This window comes from Falco rusticolus, chromosome 3 (assembly GCF_015220075.1).
Source record: "Falco rusticolus isolate bFalRus1 chromosome 3, bFalRus1.pri, whole genome shotgun sequence".
Lineage (NCBI taxonomy): Eukaryota > Metazoa > Chordata > Aves > Falconiformes > Falconidae > Falco > Falco rusticolus.
The window spans coordinates 61,035,406-61,059,942 of NC_051189.1; the positions used below are offsets into that span (position 1 = coordinate 61,035,406).

General features: G+C 38.7%; 1 protein-coding gene across 13 annotated transcripts in view; it reads right to left on the reverse strand.

Moving 5' to 3' along the window:
- Positions 1–24,537, reverse strand: part of PIEZO2 (piezo type mechanosensitive ion channel component 2) — a 315,013-nt gene that overhangs the window by 122,941 nt on the left and 167,535 nt on the right. For all 13 annotated transcript variants that reach the window (XM_037380206.1, XM_037380196.1, XM_037380199.1 and 10 more), the window contains exons 5-7: positions 19,535–19,697; positions 4,620–4,830; positions 1,601–1,814 (exon numbers count right to left, since the gene is read on the reverse strand). In XM_037380206.1, coding sequence (XP_037236103.1) covers positions 1,601–1,814; positions 4,620–4,830; positions 19,535–19,697 — 588 coding nt within the window. The remainder of the gene's footprint in view (positions 1–1,600; positions 1,815–4,619; positions 4,831–19,534; positions 19,698–24,537) is intronic.

A 24,537-nucleotide genomic window follows, 5' to 3' on the forward strand; every position in this document is an offset into this window, starting at 1 on the left:
AGCTCTGAAGGTGCTTTTTCCTTCTACAGTGAAGCAGAGGCAACTTACTTGCAAGTAGATTTTTTTAATTTCAAAAAATTAGTGCCTAAGTGGCATATTTGTATTGAATGAAATTTTATCATAAAATGTGGAATTTACAAAAAAATAGCTAAATGCAGAAAGTAAGCTTCAGACTAAATTAACTGAAAAATAAAGTACATAAAATTAAAGTAATTTAAAATTACTAGGAAAACATTAAAAAGAAAAAAAGGGACTTTTACAAATGTTGCGTATGAAAAGAGTCTCGTGTATTCTAGCAAAGTGGTATGAAACACACACTTCCTCTCCTTCAGAAAATGTTATTGCTGTCTGGGGATAAAAAATTTTGAGATTATATCCTTATAGCCAAATAGCTGAGAATTTGGAACCCATGTTTTCTTTCTTAATACAAGGAGAAAGCAATATAAAGGTTTTAGGGAAGTCGTGTGCGTTTTACCTAGTTGGTACTAGAAGTCCCCCGTTCTCCCACACTGACCTCTAGGTGGCGCAGAAGAACCTAAACGAAGCCGATCTTGTCCGGTTTTCAGGTAATGTTTATGCCCTCCCGACCAGCCCCCCTCAAATCAGCAATTCCAACATCACAAAACACACGCCTGTTAACCTGTGCTAAATAAAATGTCAAAAAAAGTGCTAAAGTAACACCTTCTGTAGCTAGGCAGCTCATTTTTACTGCTTTTAATGATGCATTGAATTATAAATCATTGATTGATTCTCCACAGTACATCTAACACCCTTTCACCTTCAACTTAGAATACTTAAAAGGAACAATAGGCTTACTAGAAATAAAATTTACATTTACTTTAATGTAAGGATTACTACAGCACTAAAAACACATACCGTAAGAAACTATTTGCAATCGCAATCCAGCAGGAAAAAAGCAGTAATGAGTAAAATACAACTATGACTTCATCTTATTTTAGATTAGAGTATGTAAAAAAATAAAGGGTCAGTGAAATCACATCCCATCAATATTTACTGCAGCAGTAACTAGAAATGCTGCTTTTTGACTTAAGTGAGGTAGCTGTTGGTATGAACGTAAGACCAGCATGTTCTGCACGACCAGAGATAATTTTTATATTAACAATCTAATATTATGCACAGCACGTGCAGTACCACAGCAGCCCTCAGTCGCTGCACTGAGGCACCACACATGCCTTTTGCCCCAGTTAAGACACTATGACAACAGACCTCAGAGCACTTCTTTCCTCTACCAAAAAATGTGCATGTGTACACTGCCTTTGCATCGATGTTGCCACCTACTTCCTTCATCTCCTGTCTCAGCCAAATCATTCGCACTCACACCTGAGGATGACTAAAACCAAAATCCCATTCCCATTTCTAACCTGCCCCAGCTCTCTGCATACAACCGCCCAGGCAGGACTGCCACCATGCTATCTTTCAAAACCATTCAGCCTGAAATGCTTCAACTCTTCCAAGACTGAACACAAAGTTATGCATAACATTTACCAAAGCATTATGTGGAAGATCATTTGCATCAACATGTGATAATGGAGCACGGCAACATGTGCCCACAGTTAAAAAGGAAAGGAATTTCCCTCACCTGGCATAGAAATCTTTTGGTGGAACAACCTCCTGAAAGAACTGTAGCTGGTACAGATAAAGTCCAATCAAGTGCCCCGCACTGAATATAGCCATTAACACACACAGACAGCTGAATATCAGCGGATCAAATGCTTGGCAACAGGACCACCATGTGCATAGCCCCAGAAATACAAAGAAATAAACAGCTGAGGTTAAAGATGGCACCATCATACCTGTAAAATAAAAACATGGAGGGTTGGAAAAGTATGGGAAATATCAGCATTTGTTAAACATTGTCTGAAAAGAAGTGCACTAAACAATTTAAACGAATTACTGTTTATGCTAATTATTACAATTAGCTCTTAATACTGCTATTAGTTCTGAGACTATAAGAGAAGGATCTTATTTTCGTTCACTTGTGCCATACCTTAGCACTTAGTACACAACCACTCTCCAGACCTTCCTCTGAGATGAAATCTTCTCTTTGTAAAGACGTTTCACAAGCCATAGAAACATGGCTGCAGGGCCAGCCAATAGTGCCTGAAAGCACTGGTGTATTAGACTTCAAAATGAATTTTCAGTGCAAGATGCTAAAATGGCATGATGGATGAACAGTGAAAAGCCCTCTCATATAAACCGTGAGATATCCTGAGTTATTAAAACCAAAAAAGCCCATGATGCATATGTTGAAAACAAGAGATCTAGATAAAATCTAGAGAATGTTCAGTAAATGTTTTATTTTTTAAAAAATGTTTAACTCTTAGAAACTTGTAATTTACATATGACAAAGACCCTGCTGTCTCACATATGTATAATGTTTTTGCTCTTGCACATGCAGCAGAGTGTTTCACTTATGAAAACATCTAACTGGTGAAGGAGACTCGATGCTCTGCAGGTATTCTACAAAAATAAGTGAGGAAGCAGGTATGACATACATGTCTAAGAGTGGCAACCATGAGAAAATGACATACGAGAGCTTACATCCAGCACAGAAGTTCAGTGGAGTCTCCAAAGTAACAGTACCGAAGCCAACAGGAACACTAGCCTCAATTTATTTTTAAGTGTTTTACTAGTGCATGTCTAGGAGCCACTTTCCTCAGGACAGACCTGCAGGCTCCTGGTGGCCCCCTGCCTCCGGTATGCCCACTGGCCCTGCAGCTGGGCCACCCACCCTGGCAGGAGGACCTTGCATCCTGCCTGGTGCTGCCTTGCTGTGCTTTTTAGGGGCAGCGCTCTGGGGGTCAGTCCCCAGTTGGACTGAATTCAGGCACTGTAAGGACTTTTACCCACAGTCATTTCGCCTGAGCTTCACCATCAGATCTTTCATACTGTGCTTGAGACCAAGTCTTTAGCCTAGGGTACTCTGTCTCTGCTCCAGCATATAACTTGCTGGTGTTTCTGTAGGCCCACAGATTTAAAAGGATGCCAGGACCACAGGGATCATCTGTTCCAACTGCCTTCATGATGGGGGCTATAAAACTTCCCCCAGCAATTTCTGCCTCAAGCCCGTAACTATTTTATTTCTTCTTTCAGAGAGATACTTTGTCTTTATTTAAACACTTTAGGAGAAGGAGAATCCACTCTACCCATTAGTAAGTTTATTATATCATGGGAAATTACTCTGGCTGTGAAAAATTCAAAATTTATTTCTGGCCTGAAATTGCCTTGGTTTACCACTTAACTATTGGCTCATATTATAAATTATACTAGATTAGATGTCCGTTAAAAAAATGGAGGCATTTTGTACCTTTGTCAGTACTTCAAGGCTGCAGTCAAATCACCATTCATCTTTTTATGTTTTTGTTTTTTTTCTTGGCACAGTGAGGAAGGAAGTATTTAACTAATTAAGCTCAAAGTCTCTTTCTGGAACACAGGCTTTCCAGACCTCAAGTCCTTTTTTTGTAACTCTCTTCCAAATACCTCCTGGCTCTCCATGTAGGCTGGAGTTCTGCAGACAGGCTGGTCATCACCACTCAGAAGAAACTGTCCCCTGCCACTGCTGCATGATCCTTCTGCTTCATCCTCACACACGGTGATGCCTACCCATGCAACTTCTGAATGGCTTCAGGCTTTTTTTTTATTATTATTTTATTTGTTTTAATGCATCACTCTTCCCTGACATCAGGCCCATGGTGATCCACATAACATATTTGCCACCCCTTTTTGGATTTATTATTTTGCATTTGGCTACATGTAAGGCTGTCAGCTAATCTTACCTTACTGAAAGATATGCCTTACTAAAAGGGCCACACCTGATCAGCTTTTGTAATTCAATATGAAATATTTTTTATACTATTGTATTACCTTCATATACTAGTATACTCGTGTGTTAACTACACACTTGGTACTTACACTTTATATCTAAAGACTCCATTCAAACGTGTGTAGGCAGATAAATGCTAATTTACAATTGTATGATCCAATTTTGCATTCATTACTTACAACCTACAGTGATTTTGTACACTTCCATTCTAGCTGTAGCTGCTTACGTGGTACTAAATCAAATGTCTTACAAAAAGGTTGGCTATATCATAGCAAGACCTCTATTTTTTTCAACCACTTCAAAACACAACGTAAATCTGCTTATCCCTCTTTTTATACCCTACATGGTCAACCTATTAAATCTTTCCTGGGGTTTTGGTTGTCTTTGGTTTTTTTTTTTTGTTTGTTTGTTTTAAGGCTATGTGAATACAGATACTTTTTGCAGTTGGAAGCAATAGAACCAAATCTATGAATTCACATTGTTGTTTTTTTTTATATATATAATATATAGTCACTTACAACATGCAACTATTTGGTTGTAACAGCAACTGTGAAAGTTGTAAATAGAATGAAAGGGCCACACAGTATTAGTACAAAAAAATTAAGCCACTCAGCATATCCCAATGCCTGCCAAAAAGTTAATTTAAATAAAATCAGTAGCAATTCCTTTTCCCTTAAAAATTTCCATTATTCCCACAGGTGCCAAAGCGCTGATAAGTCATTTGTTAAATGCATAATCTAATGAGCTCTGAAGGAAATTTTTCAAATGCACCAACCTGCTGAACCAAGTAAAATTGTAACAACAACTTTTCCAGTGGTGATTATCATGTTGCCAATAAACTCCCTCAGTTTGGATGCTAGGGAGGCGATTCTACGCAGCAGTTTTAATTTCATGGTTTCCTCAAATTCTGCTTCACCACAGTCTTCATCATCCAGATCCTCTTCATATATCAAAGCATCATCTGGCTCTAACTTTTCTCTTACAGCCTGAAGGAGAAGGGGGGAAAGAGAACAAGAATGCAAAAGAGAGACAGGGACACAAAGCAATTTGACATTAAAAACCACGCGTATCTTATTCAACAATGAAGTCTTCTAGTCTTTGACTACGTGCAGGTAACAAGAGAGTTAAGAAAGATGTACTAAAGCTAGAGTTGTACATTGATGGCTCCTGCTTCAGATCTGTCACTAGTAGAAAACGATGTTAAGCATTGTCTCTTAGAAAGACTGCAGTCCTACGTGTGCATTGACAGGTTGCTTGTTCATTTTTACATGAAATTTGGTTTGGTTTGTTCAGCTTTCTTTCCATCTTTCTACTACCTGTTAAACTCCTCTTTGGCTCAGTGGCTTCAAGTATAATCTCCAGCCACTAAACACAAGTGCCTTCCCGTTGATACTCCTCAACAAATCTCAAAACCCTTCCCCATGAACCCTTTCTTGGACTTTAAATACCAAACCTAGAATGCGGCAGGTAGGAGTGATCTGAGACAGGGTAACAAGGGGTGAAATAAATAGACAGATAGCTCACTGGTGAATGAAGGGCAGTTTAGGAGAGAAAAAACACACTAAGCAGAGGCTCAGGAAGAGAATAAGAAATGGAGAAAAAGTGAGCAAGAGAGAAGTAGTGAAAGCTTGGATGATCTGCAACAATTTAGCATTGAAAATGAGACCAGTGGCTGAGAACTACACAGCGGAAAAAGGAAAAGAAGGAAACATGTAAAGGCCCCTCGTACTTGAGCAGTTTGTTAGGATTTGGCAGTGGCCTTCACCAGCAAGTCTCCATCGTATCTTGGAGACCAGAAGACATACACAGCTATTGAGTGATGCAGACTAAATCATCAGCCCATGGTGAGAATCTGCAGGATTAGCAAGAGGCCCACCCAAAGATACAATTTATGGAAAAATTAGTCATTCACAGACACATAGGGGCATGTGTGGTTTTTTTTTTTTTTAAAAAAAAGTTATAGTTTTGAGCCAGGTTCTCACTTAGTGTAATACAGCATAGCTTCTTTGGCACTAATCTGAACTTGTATTAGCTAACACCAGTTCTGGCCAAGCAGTATCTCTGTGTGTGAAAGTAAGAAAGAGAGAGTATTGGTATTTTTTTATCAGAATAGCAGTTTTATATTTATTGGTGACCTTTGGCAGCAAAAAAATTCCACACCAATAGATAAGATTGCATTAGGGACGGCTGAACTCTCAGTCTACTTAACCAGATTCTTCAGTACCATTTCGTTATGTGGATTCCCAAAGGAACAAAATTCCCTGTGGACTCCTGCATTTCACCTCTAAGCTTGGTGCCGACTTTCTCCTGTTACTTCGGAGCATTAACACTGTTGTGAATGCCCAGAAAAAGCCTGCTTATTCTCAAGAGTACCTGTTTTACAGACAATGAAATACGTATTAAATACAGCAGGGCTGATCTGGGAAATCTGCCTTCCTCTTGGACATATTTGGCTATTTCACTAGCTATACCCATTATAAATGGTGTATACTAGCACTTCAATTGCTTCGTTATTGTCACCTTCGTTGTTGTTCACTTATACAGCTCTCAGCAAAATAATGGAAAGGAGATGGCAGCCCAAACATGCACTCATCACATTTTGAGCCATGCAGCACAAAAAGGTATTCTGTCTGTTCATCACTGCTGCTCACATCCGATCTCCTACCTAAACAGGAGCTGCTTAAATATTCAGAAACGATGCTGACAGCAGCCTGAATGACACATTAGGCTCTTCTGCCACAGCTGTTTCCATGAGAAAGCCATACCAAGGGCAAAAGTTACGATCGTTTCTGCTTGTGCTGTAATTGCTAGATGAATCTACCCCTCCTCTAGTGCTGTTGGGCACAATCCTGCTCCTCCTGGAATGGCTGTAGTGCTCTGTGCTTTGTGCTTTGTATGACCAGTGAACAGCAAAAACTTCAATAGTGTTCATATCCCAAACAAAAGAGAATGAGTGAGACTGCTGGACAATTAAAGGTTATGAAAAATGGCACACCTACTATACATGGGTCTATGTGAAGGAGATCCTTATTTCTTCAACTAATGTTTTCAATTTTCTGAAGAAAATATGCATTAAAATGTTGAATCATTTACAGAAAATGTGTAGGAATAATTTCAAAATAAATATTATTCCATGGGAAACTGTCAGGACTCATACCTCTGTGAATACCACGAATCTATGTTGAACATGAAGACAAGAGTCACACATTTATTACAGCTTTAGCTAAACGGCAGTTCTCTCTAAATTGCTGAGATGGCACTTACATACATATGTAGGAACAGGAAATATAAGTCTGCAGAGTCACAAAAGTAAACAATAAAATGCTATCCATTCAGAAGCAGAAAAGGTTCTTGAGGGGAAAATGAACAAGATGAATATTTTAAGTGTAAATTGGAGGAAAATAAACAATACCTTCAAACAACAAAATAAAAATGAGGACACAGAAGTAAGAAAACCACATAAAAACAATCCCATGAAAGGTGGGACTTGATATCCTTTTCTGTCTCTTCCCCCTACCTGCCTCCCTCACATCAGGTGCCAAATGCCCAATTTCACACCTTTATCTCCTCAAAATGGGTGTTTGGATTTTCCTATCATGATAACTAGAACCATAATTTTTTAACTTGACCAGGCTAATCACTCTTGCTTCATTGATTTGAAGGACTTTTAGGCTACATTTTGTCTTAAGAGTTCAGTATTAATAATCTAGTACTGACACATATGACACAGCACTCCCAGGGAGAAGCACTAGGGAATAGGATATTTTACTGGACCAAGATAAAGCTGAGAAGGAGATGATAGTCCAAAATTTCCATGGACTGAGGCTTACACACTTCATGCATAGCAAAAAGCTTGCAATGTTGATAAAGAAGTTAACTTTCCTTGTATTTTCACTTTTATTTATATATGAAAATATGAATTCCAAGTTCTACATAAAAGTTAGGACCTCACAAATGCTCATGGGAAATGCAGAACAACCTACTTCTGGTGTTACTGAGGTCACTGGCTGTTGGAAAGAAAACATCAGCACTCTGAACCTCAGCAAACACCAAAGTGATTTCCCAGGTTTTCCTTCTAAAACTACAAAAGTCTGTTTGGAGTTGAGGTTCCTCAACTACTCTCCTCAGTTTAAGACAAGTTAGTGAATGGGAAAACCTGATCATCAACAGAACCATACTCTACAGTCCCAGAAATTTTTCCAGAACACGTGCATATGCCTTTGCAATTTTCAGCACATCCTGAACTATCAATGACATGGCTGTGCAAGGATTGCACGGTTTCAGAGACCAGGGCTTTGCACCAGCACGCATCCTCGAAGAGGTGGGTTAGTTTCCGTATCTCTCTCTTCCCTATCTGCAAGTGTTTTTAAGGATGATACCTTATTCTGTCTACTTCCCAGTGGTGTCATTCATGACCCAGTTGATGATTATTTCAGTGAAAACACTATGACAACTAAACAACTACAGGTTTGATATTTTTTTGTATACAAACATATCTGTTTGTAATCCAGTATCCAAGGTGAAGTCAAGTAGCTGAAAGACCATGTTCCTTTCCTGAAGTAGCTGAAAGGCCATGTTCCAGGGTATGTCAAAAAGACAAACTTTGGATTCACAGCCCACCAGCTGGATTATCTGGGACGGCCCAATCCAGTTTCGCACATTGAGCAGTTCAAATTGCTGAAGGCAAGCAAACAGTGAACAAATTTTACATCCAACATGGTGATAATGTGCCTGTTGTTTTAACACTTTCTGATGATTAAATAGCCATGCAAGTACACACTCATCACAGAACACCATTACTTCAGCCTGACTGTTTTGCAAAGCTCTTTTTACTACGTGGATTAGTCTAAAGCTACAAACCCATGCTACATAGGCTACAGTTAAAAAAATACTTTTACTTCCATAATAAATTACTTATTATGCAATTACAGGATCCCTGTAGATGCTGATTAAATCAAATAAACTTCTCCATTCAAGGCGTATAGAGCATTTGTGAAGCCATAGACATGTGTTTCCATGACCTTTGCTCTGCAGAGCAGGGCCCCAGGACTTTTTATAAACAAACTAAATGCAGTTTAGGTTTTTCAGCAATTGTGTAGAAGTCCCAGGAGTATTTATTGTACAACACTTTTTTAAACTGCCAAATTGAGATAGAGAACAGGCAAGGAAACAGTACAGTCTCTGTGGCAGCTATGGCAGCTACTATTGTGGCCAGGGCCAGAATGTCCATTAACTACTGGGGGCTGCTTTATTAACATCTAACTTTTAAATGTTTCATCTGGTACAGTATAAACACTACTACACAAAGATATCCTCTAGTCCCAGAGATGTATTTACTAACAGGAAGCCTTAACTACAACCTAAACCCCATTCTTCCTTCAGAACACTCCTTGCTTTGTACTTACATTTAGTGGTATTTTGTCTGTAAACACAAATTTGCTCATTTATTGACTTTTTGATTCTAGAGAGGACACAACTTCAAAAATTCAAATAATGAAAGCAAAAAAAAATTAAGTAATCACGATTGTTACAACTAAAGATATACAAGTATCAGAATGGACACAACTCCCATCCCTGCAAATGCATTGCATTAATTACTGGGACCTCTCAAGCATGCACTGCTAAGCTCACAAGAATAAGAACTCATGACTGTTCAGGTGCTTCCTCCTTCCATTTGGCTCAGAAACGCTGCACAAATAATGTCTTTTGCACTATTTTGACATTTCCTCCCAGCCAGAACCAGGAAACAAACAGAGGAGAGTGACAAAATAAAAAAGAAGCCTGAGAAAAACATAGTTACATGAAGTTCACAGTTCTTAACATGTTGCCTCTAGAATTTGTAACAAAGGTTACGTGGATCCTGCTGTGTCTGGTCAATTTATCTATGTATTATGTAAGCATTTAAAAAGTCATAGAGATGCAGTAATGAGCCTCATTATCAAACAATGTCAAGATGACACTGTGTTTTCCAAGGGTCTCAATTGCAGGTGGCAGAAATGCAACCTGAAAATATATTGCATGGCACTACTGCTATGCTCCTAAGGCAACCTGCTCGTCATGTGGTTGTGCTCTGCAAGTACTTCTGTGAAGGACAGCCTCAAGCAACCTCCAGAGGAGAAGTGTGTGAGTTTTGTTGCAGGGCTCACCCCAGCACCCAGCCACTTCCCAGAGCCTGCTCCTTCTTGGGACCGCCTGCAGCCTTACCAAAACAGCTACAGGTACACAGGTTTGGAACAATGGCAGAGTCATACATCATGGTAGATGATGTTATTTATTGCTGGTGATACCAGTGAAGTACTTTCATGATCTGGATTAGCTTGAAGGTGTGTAGTTTGGCTTGCAGAAAAGACAGGTGCACCCACTTTGCAAGGAGACAAAAGCGAGCAAGTCGCAATGTAGACCGCATGGTCTGACCTGGCAATTTTAATCAATCTTCACAAGAACTACTCTAGCTGTAGCATCCCATACATCAGCACAGTCTTCTAACACCTGCTCCTGACAGCCACACCAGTTTCTTTAAAGTCCCCTGGATTGTCTTTATGCTGCCCTGCAGTCTGCATGCCCCCAGGCACACACTCATGGCTCCCTGGTGACACTGTTACTGCAAAACCATGATTCTCTCTGGCAGAATTAAGTTACCAGTTTCTGTAACTATTTCTTTATCTCTAATCAGAGATCCTATTTTTATTCCTTAGCTGTGATAGAGTAGCACAGGTACAATTTATTAGACACCTTTTATAAGTCTGTTCAAGCTGTTACTATGCCTAACTTTCTGAACTTCCTTTTCATTTAAAAAAACAACTTAATGAACAGTTTGGCTCATGAGTCATCCGAGATAAGCTATTTGATTCAATTGTGCCAGCAGAACTATAGAAATAGACTCTCTCTACTATCACTTTCCTTTAGTTTGATTGCCTCTGTAGTGCCGAAGCTGGTGTAGTCAATCTAGATGGAACATCCCATAACATGAATGAGTTCTTAGTTTTAAGCTTGCTCTAAAAGCCTTCTTCCGCCCCCGCACCCCCCCGCCAAAAAAAAAAAAAAAAAAAAAAGGTCTTTAACCTTTACCATTAGAAATGAAATAGCTACATAAGTAGGAGGAATTCATTACATACCTGCCTTTAGGAGCACCACATATATATGTGCATACATAAATGTATATAGAAAAAATAATTAAAATAATACAATATTCTTTAGACAGACCCAGCTGTAAGTACAAAAGCTGGAGAAGAAATTCAACTGCTACTTGTTTTATCATCGAAGGAACTGCAAGCCCTTAATGCAATATAAATGATAAAACTATAAACGTAGTTTTAACCTGCAGTCAATATTAAACTATGTTAAAGTAATAATTTATTGAATTTCCAATTCTGCAACAAAGTGAAGAGGTCCACAGTTGTTCTGAAAGTATCAGCATGTGAGAAGCAGATTTCCCTGCTTTTTCTGCCACAGGCTAGATGCTAAAATTTCCACATAAACGATGCCCACATGTAACTGAACTTGAGCTCTACAGAAATGGGGCTGCCTAGCAAAAGTACCTTCTGCAAGGCTTTCTTGTGTGAGATACATGTGGTGCTCAAAGGGAGCTCAGACGGGTCTACAGAAAGCCAAGGTGACCGCCACTCTACACGTGTCATGTGTAGGGGGTGTGCATGGAGGGAGGGCTGCATGCTGCAAGCCAGACTAGAAAAAGAAAACTGGGTAACTTTCAGGGGAAGACCCTGATAAATGAGCTAGGCTAATCAAGTGTTGAGACAATTGCAATGGTCATTTGGTAAGTGTGACATAAATGAGATAGAAATATTTTTTAATTTAAACAATAATGTAAAATTTTTATTACTTGAATCACTGAAAAGAAAAATCCTAAATTAAGTCCTATAGATCTTAATAAAAAGTTTCATCACTGATAGATCTCAAGTGTGCTAAAGCTTGGGTTAAAGGCCTACACATCAGGGATGCATCATCAGAAACAACTTTCGGTGCGTTTGCGGTGTTTGACAGTAACAAATGACATACACTTCCACAGTAAAATCTCCTGTGGGAGAGTTATTTGTTACAAAAAGGGATCAGCTATTTACTGGAAGCACATAGGGACAGAGGCATTCAGTGACTTAGAGGAAATGAAAAATAAATTAATAAAGACAAGCACAGTTCTGAAGCAGGATAACAGGAAGACAACTCATTAAATCCTGTATACAATAGATATTGTAGTGAGAGGGCCAAAGATTATTTCACTTCCCAGTGTACTATTGCACCTGAGCAAACAGCAAGTGATTTCAGCACAAGACCCAGTTGGCCAATATGGAAATACAGCATCACATTTTGACTTCAAAAATCTGTCAGGCATACAAACCAAATGCAAAAGAGAGGGAAATTCACAGACAGAGTTCAGTGGTTTGGCCTCAGATGATTAAACATGTTTTTTAGCAAAAAGGAAATAGGAAGAGCTGGGTTATGACTACAAGGCACAATGCAGTAGAAACTCTAAATGACCTAGCGTAGATATGTGAAGCAGCACAGCATCCATATGGACTAACTCCTGGACCAAGAGACAGATGCACTGTACCATTATCCATCTTCCTAAGGACAATAAATAGCCCAACCATGGTGCTGTGGTATTTGCAGTATTGCCTCAGCTCATACCAAAGTGGCTTGGGTACTTCTCCAGTACCACCCTGAAAAGCCACAAATTACTGGGATGAACAGCAGAATGGGACATCCAATCTACAAGAGGATCCAAAATTACTCGACTTCTTTTGTCTTGAAGAGCAACCTTTAAAGAAATATGGGGGGTTTTCCTCCAAAAATACCTGAGAAATAAATGCTAGAGAAGGAAACAGTGTATTGAAGCAAAAGAGCAGAATAACTAAATGGGTTATAATGCAGTTATGAATACATGTACAATAAAAATTAGACATTCTCTAACCACCAGAAAAGCAAAATTACAGAACAGGGTCCTTTCAGGAGCAACGGGATCAAGAAAAATTGCCCTGTTTTCAAGATGGTGCTTCCTACCTTCCAGAGGGAATTGTGTGATACAGCTGCCTGCAGTAGCAGCAGACTGAATCCTGTGATCCAAGAGATTCCTTCTTGTACTGTTATTCATCATTTATACTGTCTAAGGGCAATTGTATTCTAGGATTTTCATCTCCTAATTAACACTTCTGTATCTCAAAATTTGGAATGGAGGACTGTTAGAAGAGCAAACCAGTAACCCCAGTGAAGAGCTGCCACAAGAAGAATTTCATCATGTCATGTTTTTAACCAAACAGGACAGGTGGATGCTAAGTTTCATGCTGAACAGGCTAACAACGTTTGGTAATACATAATGTATTGCTTTATGTAACATTATGTAGCTGAGGCACTGCTGTAGTATAATTATGTATTTGTGTTAAGACTTATCCAAAGACATGTGCATCAAAACAAGAAGCTAATGTAACTTGTAAACTTTTGACCCTTGTTAAGATGAGATGCATTAGAATTGTTACTGAGGGAGGCAGCTGGGTAAGGTCTGGCAAACTTCACCACTACAAACATCACAAGCAAAGCGATAAGGGAGCCTCACCTACTCTTTTTAAACCAAGAAATAAGGTAGTAAATCCTACTTACATGATGTTCAAAGCACACTAAGAGCAACTGGGTTTGGACCGGTCCAGACCAAAGAAATATTTATAACCAGTTAGAAAAATTAAGCCAATGCTGTGCTAAACAGAGATGACATAAGAAGAAAATATATGAATAAAAGACGTGTCATCAGGAAGATAAAAGAAGCCAAGAAGTTCCAACCCTCTCTAAGAAGTCCTTTTTCCTTCTTTATCACCTGTAGAATTTTCTGAAGTGAAGCAAACACTGAAGGAGAAAAAATTGCATATGGGAAGAAGGTATTTAGAGAAATCAGGGCCAAAGACTCCCACATCAGTGAGAGCTAATCAATCAGTGAATGTTTGATACTGGTAAAATAAAACTAAATTTAGATAAACACAAATCATCTCCGGAAAAATATACTCATCACAGCCTTAAAGAAAACTGGAACGGTTATCTAGACAGGGTCATGGACACCAGTGCAAACAGCTCACAGGACATCTCTGCATCTGAAGGCAAGAAAAATGACAAGGTGCTAGCAAATACAAGGACTTCATTACTTACAGGGGGCTTATAAGAAAGATGGGAATAGACTTTCTAGCAGAGCCTGTAGGGATAGGACAAGGGGTAATGGTTTTAAGCTGAAAGAGGGTAGATTTAGATTAGATATTAGGAAGAAAATCTTTATTGTAAGGGTGGTGAAACACTGGACCAGGTTGCCCACAGAAGCCGTGGATGCCCCATCCCTGGAAGTGTTCAAGGCCAGGCTGGATGGGGCTTTGAGCAACCTGGTCTAGTGGAAGGTGTCCCTACCCATGGCAGAAACTAGATGATCTTTAAAGTCCCTTTCAACCCAAACCACTCTATGATTCTATGACTGGGACATCAGACCTTTCTCAGACCTGCGCTCTAAGCTGAACTCATTATGCATATTACACAGGTCATCCAGGTAGGTGATATGCTAGTGGAATTATCCAACCCAACGATCTCTAACAATGAATGTCATAATACCATTTTTAAAATCAACAATAAGACCTTGCCTGAAGTGCTGAGACGTTGATATTCCCTGTAGCTCAAGAAAATACTGCAGAACTATAGCTGGTTCAGAAAAAAGTAATGAAAATTACAAAAGAAACTGAAAAAAAGAACAGGGATTGCTTACCTTTAAAAGGAAAAATATGCAAGATAATAAATACATTTGATTTCCCTTATACCATCTCATTCTGGTTTATAACATGTAATACAAGGGACCTTCCATAAAATTAAAGAGTGTTAAATTTAAAATAAAATCAGAGAGCACTTATTAAATTGGGGAAGTCCTTGTTTCATGATGGCACTGAAGCCAAGAAATTAATGAGGTTTTAAAAGGGACTGGATAATTACATGTTTAACAAGATTATCCAGAGTAGCTATAATTAAAACCAACATTTTTTGGAAGGGATTTGAAACCACATGTTTAAGGATTAAAGCCAGTTTTTGACTAGGAGAGATCAGGATAAATTGTTACATTGGAGATGGGGAAAAAAAGAATATTCCTTTACTTCCTTACTGTCCTGATCCAGAAGGTACCAACTAGTTTCAGGATGAGGATACTGGTCTAAATGTGCAATTTCTAGATTAGGAAGTCCTTGGACAAGGCAGGATACCTGCATAGCTCTCAGAACCTATCCATTCTGTCCTGTATGTATTGCAGTTACACTGGGACAGCTGGACCAAACGAGAGCTCTTGAGGTACTACGTGCCCAATGTAGGCGTAGGACAAATAGCCCTGTCACTGTTTAGAAAGACAAAGCTAGGTAACCGAGCATTTTTACTGCTCCTATTTGCCAAGGGACACAAAAGCCGAGAGACAGATGAAGTAACAGACTCGAGGACACAAACCAAGTTTGTGGCCAAAGTGAGAACCATGCTGGTCTTCCTGACTCCAGTCCAATATCTTGACTTCAAGCCAAGGTCTCCTCACATTCTTCCCAAACTTTAGTTTATTTTAAAACATTTTCCTCTTTTTTTTTTTCCTTTTTTTCTTTTTTTTTCTTTCCTTCTTTTTGAGCTCCCATACAAATCTCTCCCTTCCACAGAAAAGACAAGGGGTGGAGGCTCTGGGATCAAGCTTGCCGCAGATTATGGGATGAAGTACAGACCCAGTGGTCTCATTTGCTTTCTAGAAGAACATGGATGAGAAACAAGCTCAAATGGGCAAGGCATCAAGTGCCGTGGGAGGAAGTTGCATTGAAGACTACAACTGTATATTTCAATTAAGATCAACACCTCTTCTAAAGTTTAAGTTGTGCAGTCTCAGAAGGATTTTCCTCCCCACCACCGTCACTTACAATATTAGGCAATTCATCCAGAGCCTCAAGAAAAAGCTACTTCCTTTCTAATACCTATCAGACTGTATACACCGTATCTACATTTTGGCATATAAACCATCTGCACCAAATCAAAAATGTCATACTTTCAGCTGCAGCTGGGAGTTAACTGTTCTTTCTTATTTTCTTCCACCTTTTACACCTTGTGACTGGCATTGTGCTTTTCGGCATTTGCAATCTGGGCCTGCCTCCAGCTGAATTCACCTGCTTTAAATTTTCTGAGCCCTAATAAAAAAGGCCTGCAGACACGTTTTCTCCAAGTGTGCAACCATTTAGGGGTGGTAATGAGTTGGACTGCAGCCTGGTATCTGGCAGACCTTCCTACTTCATGACTCACTGTTAATTAAAACCACACTCTTTGCTTATTCCTGGGATAACGTTACTTACAAATAATTGAAAGTCTCACTGCCTTATAGCCTCCTGCCCCAGTTCTGTTTAGAGAACACACATTTCTGATGGAGATCTGTTTCCCTTAAAGTTGGATGCAGTGTAATGAGGTAGGACATTTTTTTTTTCAATGAATCCTTGTTGTCATTAATTTGGATTCTGATACTTTTTCTTATTTTGAATAGCATCTCAATCCATGAGCAATCTGATCCATTGTACTCCACAGCTGGTTTCTGGAGGCTACTGCCATGACGAAGCGCAGCATAACTGAGTATCACAAACTGCTATCAACTCCAGACATTTTTTCAGCGTGCCCATATAGCCGTTGAAATATGATGGATTCACATAGAGCTTTGAAAAGGTCACTTTTAGAAGTATTAAAAAAATATTTAACAGGTGTTATTATACATAAAATTTTGGAAGGAGTACATAGATTAACCTTTCTTTTTTAATTATGCCTACTTCCATAGTATTTCAGTCTCCCTCAAAGCAAAGAGGTCTGAGAATCACTCAATGTAAATAATTTCATGCAAAAAGGTAAAGCTTCAAGACAAACCCTCTGCATTTGCCTGGAAGTCATAGTGCTGATTTCTTGATCTATACAGCCATCTATGGCTACACATGTAGCAATCTGAAAAGTCACCTCTCTTATGGCTCTGTTGAGTCTGTTTAAATTAACTGATGCATCCTTAAAAAAATCTTGTACCACAAATCTCTGATGACTGGTGGCAGGGACTCAGCAAAAGCTCTTCAGCTCTGGAACTGGCTATGAATCTGGTCTAACAAACCCAGGACTGTTTCCCTTGGAGGCACAGTACCAAGCTCAACACTTCTCCTGAAGTATTTGTTTGTAGGGCAGTTACTGCTGCAACTCATTTCATGTTTTTTAATTCAATGGAGTTAAAGCATCTGTAGAGAGCTGCACCAACATGCAGCCACAGGCATCAGTCAGCTAATGCAAAATTCAAAGAACTGATCACTTAGTTTTCCCTTTTCCACTATACTCTAACAAGGAAGAACTGAAAATTATCATGTGAAATCCACACAGTTTGGACTCATTTTAGATCATGCCAGTATTCTCCCAAATTCAGACATTCAGCTGCATGCTCTGCATATGCATTAGGTTCCTTACAGTCAGTCCTGCCAAATACATATTCCTAGTAGATTCTGCTTCTGCAGCCTCCTCCTAACTAGCAGAAATGATTCCAGGATGTTATGTGCAGACACCTAGAAAGAGAAAACTGAGGTTTGGAAAAACGTGTTTAAGAGGTATTTAATTTTCCACTTTCCATTTCACTCCATCTTTAAAAAACAAGCAGGTTATTCTGATGCAGATTCATCATTTCAGCTCTGAAGATCAGAATTCCTTAAAGCATTGGGGATCACCTCATACAACAATAACTATTACTCCTCTTTTAAAAAAATGTCTGTGATAGAGTTTTGGGTGTCACTCAACCTAAACACTGCTGCTGTGTCCACTAAATATTCTGTAATACATACAGATTACAGAACATAAACAATATTCACGGTGTTTTGATGTGAAGAAGTAAAATATATTTACACAGATTTCTATTTGCCCAGTATCAATATTTCTTTGCAGTCAAAATTTTCTCCTTCTCCCCCATACTCTTCCTTTGTGGAATATCCTGGCCCATTTAGTTGCCCGAGTGGATTGCCTTGAGGTAGCCAGTCTAGGACAAATCTAGTTTAAAGCTACACTGTGCTATGTAATCAGTGTCTGTTAGCTCAGGTTTTTTCCTTGCATTCCAGGCACGTGACTATGGAACCCTGCCTGCAAGCCAGCACCCATCCACTCTGCAAGACTGAGCTCCCTTCGACCCAGACTCAGGCTTCAGAGGCTCAGGCTCTCCTCTGAACAAAACAAAAAGTGCGTATCTGAACAGAGTTGTCTGGTTTCAGAAGAACCTAAGCATGCCCTTTTTTTTTTCTTCTGAGCTTCTGCTGTCAGATTACTCTCGTTTTGTGCACGTGCATGCTTTTTTTCCAGGAGGATCAAGGGCTTCAAAGAAGTCAGTTAGAGCCCACTTTGGTAAAATGCAACTCTTTTAAAAGAGACATGCTGAACACAACACATGCTAATTAGCCACACTACTTAATACTTCAAACATCTCCCCTTATGTGTATAGCCCCAGATTCTAGCCTGCTGCTAAATCCATTTTGCACAGCTCCAACAATAAAGCAGATTTAAGGCTGATAAAACTGGCTTCCAGAAGACACAGCAAAACCTTGCGTATGCTCATCAGACCCAGGCCTACATATCATCCAATGTGTAGTTAAAAGCTGCAACCTTCAGCAATCTTCAGCTGCCAGGACAGCCCATAAGAATTACAACTGCAACTGAGTATAAAGCACAGCCCTGATAGTGATCTCTCATGTGCTAGAAACTCGACCAGCTTCTGGCAATACCACAACCCAGACAACACGGCAACGTGCAGAGAGGCTTTTTTTTTTCTATCAATAGCGGCACCAAAACGGGCAGCTAATCCCCCTAAATACTTTGCCCACTTCAAAGTGCAATTTCTATTTGAAATGAGCAAATTGCCACTGTCTCCCCTAAAAATGGAGTTTCAAGAGTAAAGAAAAAAACATTCCACCCATACATAAAAGAAGACAGAAAGTGAGACCCAAGGCACACTAGACAGTCTGATACAAAACATGTTAAGATTAGTAGTAGAAATTTCTCTGCACCCTGGGCTAAATTCCCACTGTGGCTTTTTAAATTATAAAATGCTTTCCCTCTTTCTGTGGATTTTTCTGCATTCAGTATCTCTGCCATTCTTCTTTCCACTAGTAAAATACACAGCAAACACACCAACCCTTCCAGCTAAGCCATTCCTGAAAATTACTCTCAAGCTCACTGAGTATGACCACAGTTTTAGATAACTCCTTCCATGAACATCATGCACAGTGTCTCTTCCCTTCTCCTAAGAGTCATTTCTGATAATCACTCAGATGCTGCTGTTATTCTTGGATAGCAAGTTTGGAAATATGGATGCTAAGAAACTGAGCAATGTACATAGCAAAACCACCTTGTCAGACTTAACCAGAAGCTCTGGTGAAGAAACAACTTCTGATTGACTGTCATGATAATTTCTTAACTCAAAACAATTTGGAAAACTCAGTAGTATATCTACCACTTTTCATATTCTGCTTTGTTTTCTCAAGATAATAACAACTGTAGCTTTTCCACTTTAAAAACTATGGTTTAGTTTCCTGAAAGTAAGTTCACATACCCAGTCCTCATGAAACCATTTCAGAACACATCTCAGACAGGAATGCCAAAGCTCACTATTAGCTAAAAGCTATACAGATAGAAATACGTATTTGATACCATTTCCTCATTCTCAAATTGCATGTTGCACTGTGCTGCATCCTCGGTTACTGGCTTCTGAAACATGTTGCGGCAGATGAGCCATATTGTCAGACTAGCAATGAACATCCCAATATCTGGTACAAATAGTCTGATCACGTTGCCAGCATCTGCTCCTTTCACACTGTATGGGATGAAAAAAAAAAACACAAAAAAACAAAGAAACATTTGTTACTTCTAATGACATTTTCAACTGGAAAAGAAAGTTAGCTCAAGGCAAAGCAAAAAACCCAGAAACCCAGTAATAAGAAAGCTTTGCAGTATGGTAAATATGAAGATGATCAAGGAACTCTAGACAGACAGAGAGCTTTGCTCTCCAGAAGCACAGAATAAGCGATTATTCACTGAGAGCTCACATACTCGTATTTTAGTGATACTTAGCATTTTGATTAACCCAATTCTGAATCCATTTTGTGGAGAGAAACACAGGAATGACCTTCAAATTCAACAAGAAAGATTTCAGCTGAACTGCTAGAAGATCCATTTGTATAAATCACAATCCCTTTACTGGCATCCTTTGCAAAGACAACAGCATCCAGCTCCACCAAAGAGGTCAAGCAAAGACAGCATTCATGTCACCCCTAAGTGTGCCCTACTCATTCCTGGCACACAGAGGAATAACCAGAAAATCTGTAATATGTTTTATTATGTTAACTGTTATAATTTTTATTCAACCAGACCTCTTAAATGCCTTTTTGGGTATTTAAGTACAAATATTTAAATACTAATTCAAGTGTTAGGTTCTCGCCAAGAAAACCTTTCTTCTCCTCTGAAAGACTTGTGAAGCTGGACGAATTGTACATAGGGAAAAAAAATCGCACTGCTTCATTGTGCAGATTTAATTGTTTAGGCCAGGTAATATGACTTTATGGGTTTGGATGTGGTGTCTGAATCTGGTTCACTGTTAAAATTGAGAGCTTGGATTCAGATTTAGTGGCACAATGAAGAGTTTATTATGCTGCTGCATGGACTTACTGAACTTTCAACTATTAATGAGAGGAAATAGTCCTAATTATTTAAAAGTGCACAGCATATACCTGCCAATCATGAAGTTAACACATTTTAAATATGGAGCTCTAATTTTCATTTTAATTTATTTTTTATAGAGCTTTATGTCCATAATCAGTTCTGAGGACAGGTGAGGCATCTGTATAGGTCCTTGGGCATAGGTGAGTGTGCTCATAGTCTGAACTGGTAGAAAACCTTAACAGGTTGTTTTATAGATGCAAAAGAAGGTATCACCTCTGGCCTTTCTTTATCACGACACTAGCAGCTTTGAAGCCTAAAATACCCTATTTTGAAGGAGTTACCTGCAACTGCTATGATTAACCACAGATCTGGAGTATCTAGAAAATCTCTAATGTGATTATGGTACAAAGCACTGTCAGGAATCTTGCTGGCCTGCTCATGCATCCAAGATCAAATCCTACATTTCCATCACTGCTGTTGACCCAGCTTTTGCGCTGCTGTGTATCTTGCAAAATAACATATGCCCAGAGTGGGCATAAGGTAAGTGACCAGAAAGCTAACTTAAATGTTTGTTTCAAGAAGTACAAATAAGTGTATCACAGGAAGCAGTGAGCGATCTGTAGGTCTGTGGGACACTGTCCTGTAGCATAATTATGAAATGGACCCAGAAGTACTACTGAATCAGTTCAAAACAGGAGAGGGAAAATTCAAGCTCTAGTTCTTCTTCTTCCCATGCTGAGACACAGACACAGAAGAAACTGGCAAGGCACTGCCTAAGGAAAACAACTTAAGATTTGAAATTGCAGCTTCTTGTGAAAGGATAAGAAAGAAACTGCAATTACACAAGCAGAAAACTTCCTCCTCTGATGCTCTTTGCTGTCACAGATTAACCTTCAGAACGGTCATACACTATATGGCAGCAAAGTAGCTTGAAAATGTTTTGCTAATGGCTTCAAGTTGTACTGAAGCAGAGAAAAATATTAAGTCATTGAAAGGCTCGTAAAAGAGTCAGCTGGCAAAGTTCTTGCTGGATTGCTTGCATGTTTCTTGTGCTGCTGCTTCAAGCAAAGCATGCTGTAGAGTCAACTGGCATATGACAGCATAGTTGATCTGTTTAACATTATAGAAAGTACAGGCTTGACGCGTCGGTTCATTTTACAATACCATCGCTCTTACAGTCACTGAAGATGAGCTAGTCAAGGCACTGAGTCCGCACTTTCTTGTTCAGCACAGCGCAGTACAAAGTACATGTTTAATGAACAAAATTCCCAGCAACAGTGTACCCAGGATTCGCAGTAACACCCCGACTGTTATGTGGAAACCTGCCTATTAAAGCAGTTTTACTAAATAAGTGGCAACAAAATCTGAATTCTTGATTCTGAAAGTACCACTCAGGCTTTTTTTAGAAAGAATTAAAAAACCCCTCTGAATCTAATAAATAGTTAGTATAAGAACAGTAAACATTTTCTATTCCTCTATTGAAAAATGCATCAGATTACTGCTATGTAATACTTCTGTAAGTGAGCTTTTTCTGTACACAGGCATGGTGTTCCATCTAAAATTAATTTTGCATCACTTCTGAACTTAAAGCACAAATCCATCAAATTAAACTACTCACACACAAACAAATTAAGAGGTGGTAGCCTTCAAATACCAGTACTTCTTAGTTGCACCAGGTTCTCCTTCCTCACACTGTACTCCCGTGGAGCCATGCTGGGTCTTCCTTTGCTTATCCCGCCCCACAGAACAAGGGGAGACCCCTGTGGGAGCACTGCCTCTGTCATGGCTCAGATTTCTTTCCAAACCCAGTGCTTCTGATCTTTCAAAATAAATCATTTAGCATGTTGTTGTGAAAGATGTAATGTACAGTTCAGGCTAGCAATAGAAAACCTGAACAGTGATACTTAACCACAGAGCAGGGAAAAAATCTGCACATGAATAGTTTATTCACAAAACTAGTCACAAATGTATGCTGTCCCCATCTCCCCATGAAAAGGAAAACGAATTTACCTCAGTGTGATAATTAAAAAGGAGACAAAAGATCACTTGAAAATAGAGAAATGTATATTCTTCTGTAAAGCAGAATAATAAACTGCTTCATTCAACCCTAAGCAATTTGCTCCCTGGTTTTTCACAGCAACAGCTAAAAGAAAAATCATTTATTCCCATTTGTTATCTCTGGCAGTACAAAAAAAGAGTGGTAAATACTGCGATCATTCCACAAACATTTCTCACTTTATTTGCACATTCACACATGGTCATATTTTGCATTTGATAACAGTCTATGCATTGTTCTCTTTGCTCCAGAAAAGGCTCTCCAACGGCAAAGTTAAAACAGAAGCACAGGAAACCTATTCAGGAGATCTCCTAGAGAAACAGCTTTTTTTAATCTCTGCAAGAATCACAGTGTATAATGAATTGGTCATAGCCCTTGATCTATAACTAGTACAGCATCACTTATTCACCTAAATGAAATAACTTACCTACAGGGAGATTTTAATTGTAATAGATACCTCTGCTGAAGCTTCTAAGTCAGCCAGAAACATGTTCTGAAATGTAATTGCAGTAAACGGCAGCTTTAGAATTATTTTCCCCATGTTTCGTTCTTTCTTATAGGATGCAGAAGAGAACAGGACACCACCCCCCTCCTCCCGCCAAAAAAAACCCCAAAACAAAACAAAACAAAAAAAAAACCCAAACAACTAAAAAAAATATTAGGTGTTTGAAATGTTTTTCTACCTTCTCCTGGTAAATTACATTGCACACATTTTTTTTAAGGCAAGGGACTACTACAGTTAAGGTTGCAAGAGTTGCTCTGTAACAAAAAAAAAAAGAACTGTGGGATAAAAGAGATTTTATGAGGTTTGCATCAATATGTGAAATTGGTTTATCATATCAAAAGACTCCTAATACGGCAGTTTCTTCATCAGATAATCTGTGTTCTCATGTTGTTTTTATCTGTACAGTTTGAATTTAAACTACTTCAGAAAGAGATCATCTTCATTTTCTGTGTTTATACAGAATTGTTCTAGGACTGTGTGACCCTGGTCCATTTCTGAAATTCATTGGTGCTTAAAGAGACCAGGAAAAAACTTATCAGTTTATCTGCATTTAGAATAAGTTAGCTGTCAACATACATGTTAAAACTGGTGTCTTCATGTATACTCACTAGCAGTCAAACAAAAAACAAATGCCTTGGAGAAGTAAAGCCAGCATAATTTAAACATTACATTCTTGCTTGGTGCCCTAGAAATAAGCATTTGAGTTTTCTGAAAACAAAAATTCCATTTTTTTCCTTTCTAGAATAACCATTTTTCACAAATAGGAATTATGCATCTTCTGCTGAACACACAAAGCTTTGGTGAACAGTGAACTGTTAACACTGCCTTACCTGGTCTGATTTTATTTCTTTAGAATGGCAGACACATAACCTTCCTCTTTATTTCAGGTTTACAGAATAAAACCAGAAAAGCATTAGAGCTATTAGAATTCAAATTGCAACAGCTTCAATAGGAAAAAAGTAAAATATGTAGTAACACCTAAAAACATTTGCTATACCTATGTAAAGCAAATGAATAATATATAGAATACTCCACATATAGAATGAAAAACAAGTCTTCAAACTCTTAAATTCTTAATATTTTGTTATAAACAAAGAAAAAAACAAACTCAGAAAAAAGAAACCAGTCTTCCTTAAGCAGAACTCAAATTAAGTCAGAATCAGCAATATATCACAATATGAAGTTTGTGTTAAATGATAAATCAAACAATGCCTCCAGATTAAAGCCCTATAAAAACCTTGATTTTATATTGAATACTGGGTAAATGAAGTAGTTTAAACTTCATTGTTTATCATAGCTGTAAAAAATTCTCAAAAGCCTTATTCACTGCATAATATACTATCTTTTCTTTTTTCCCCTCAGGGCTTTTCTATAGCACCCGTTTCCATTCTGATCAACTGATTTAATAAAACTGCAATTAGGTAACACTCTATC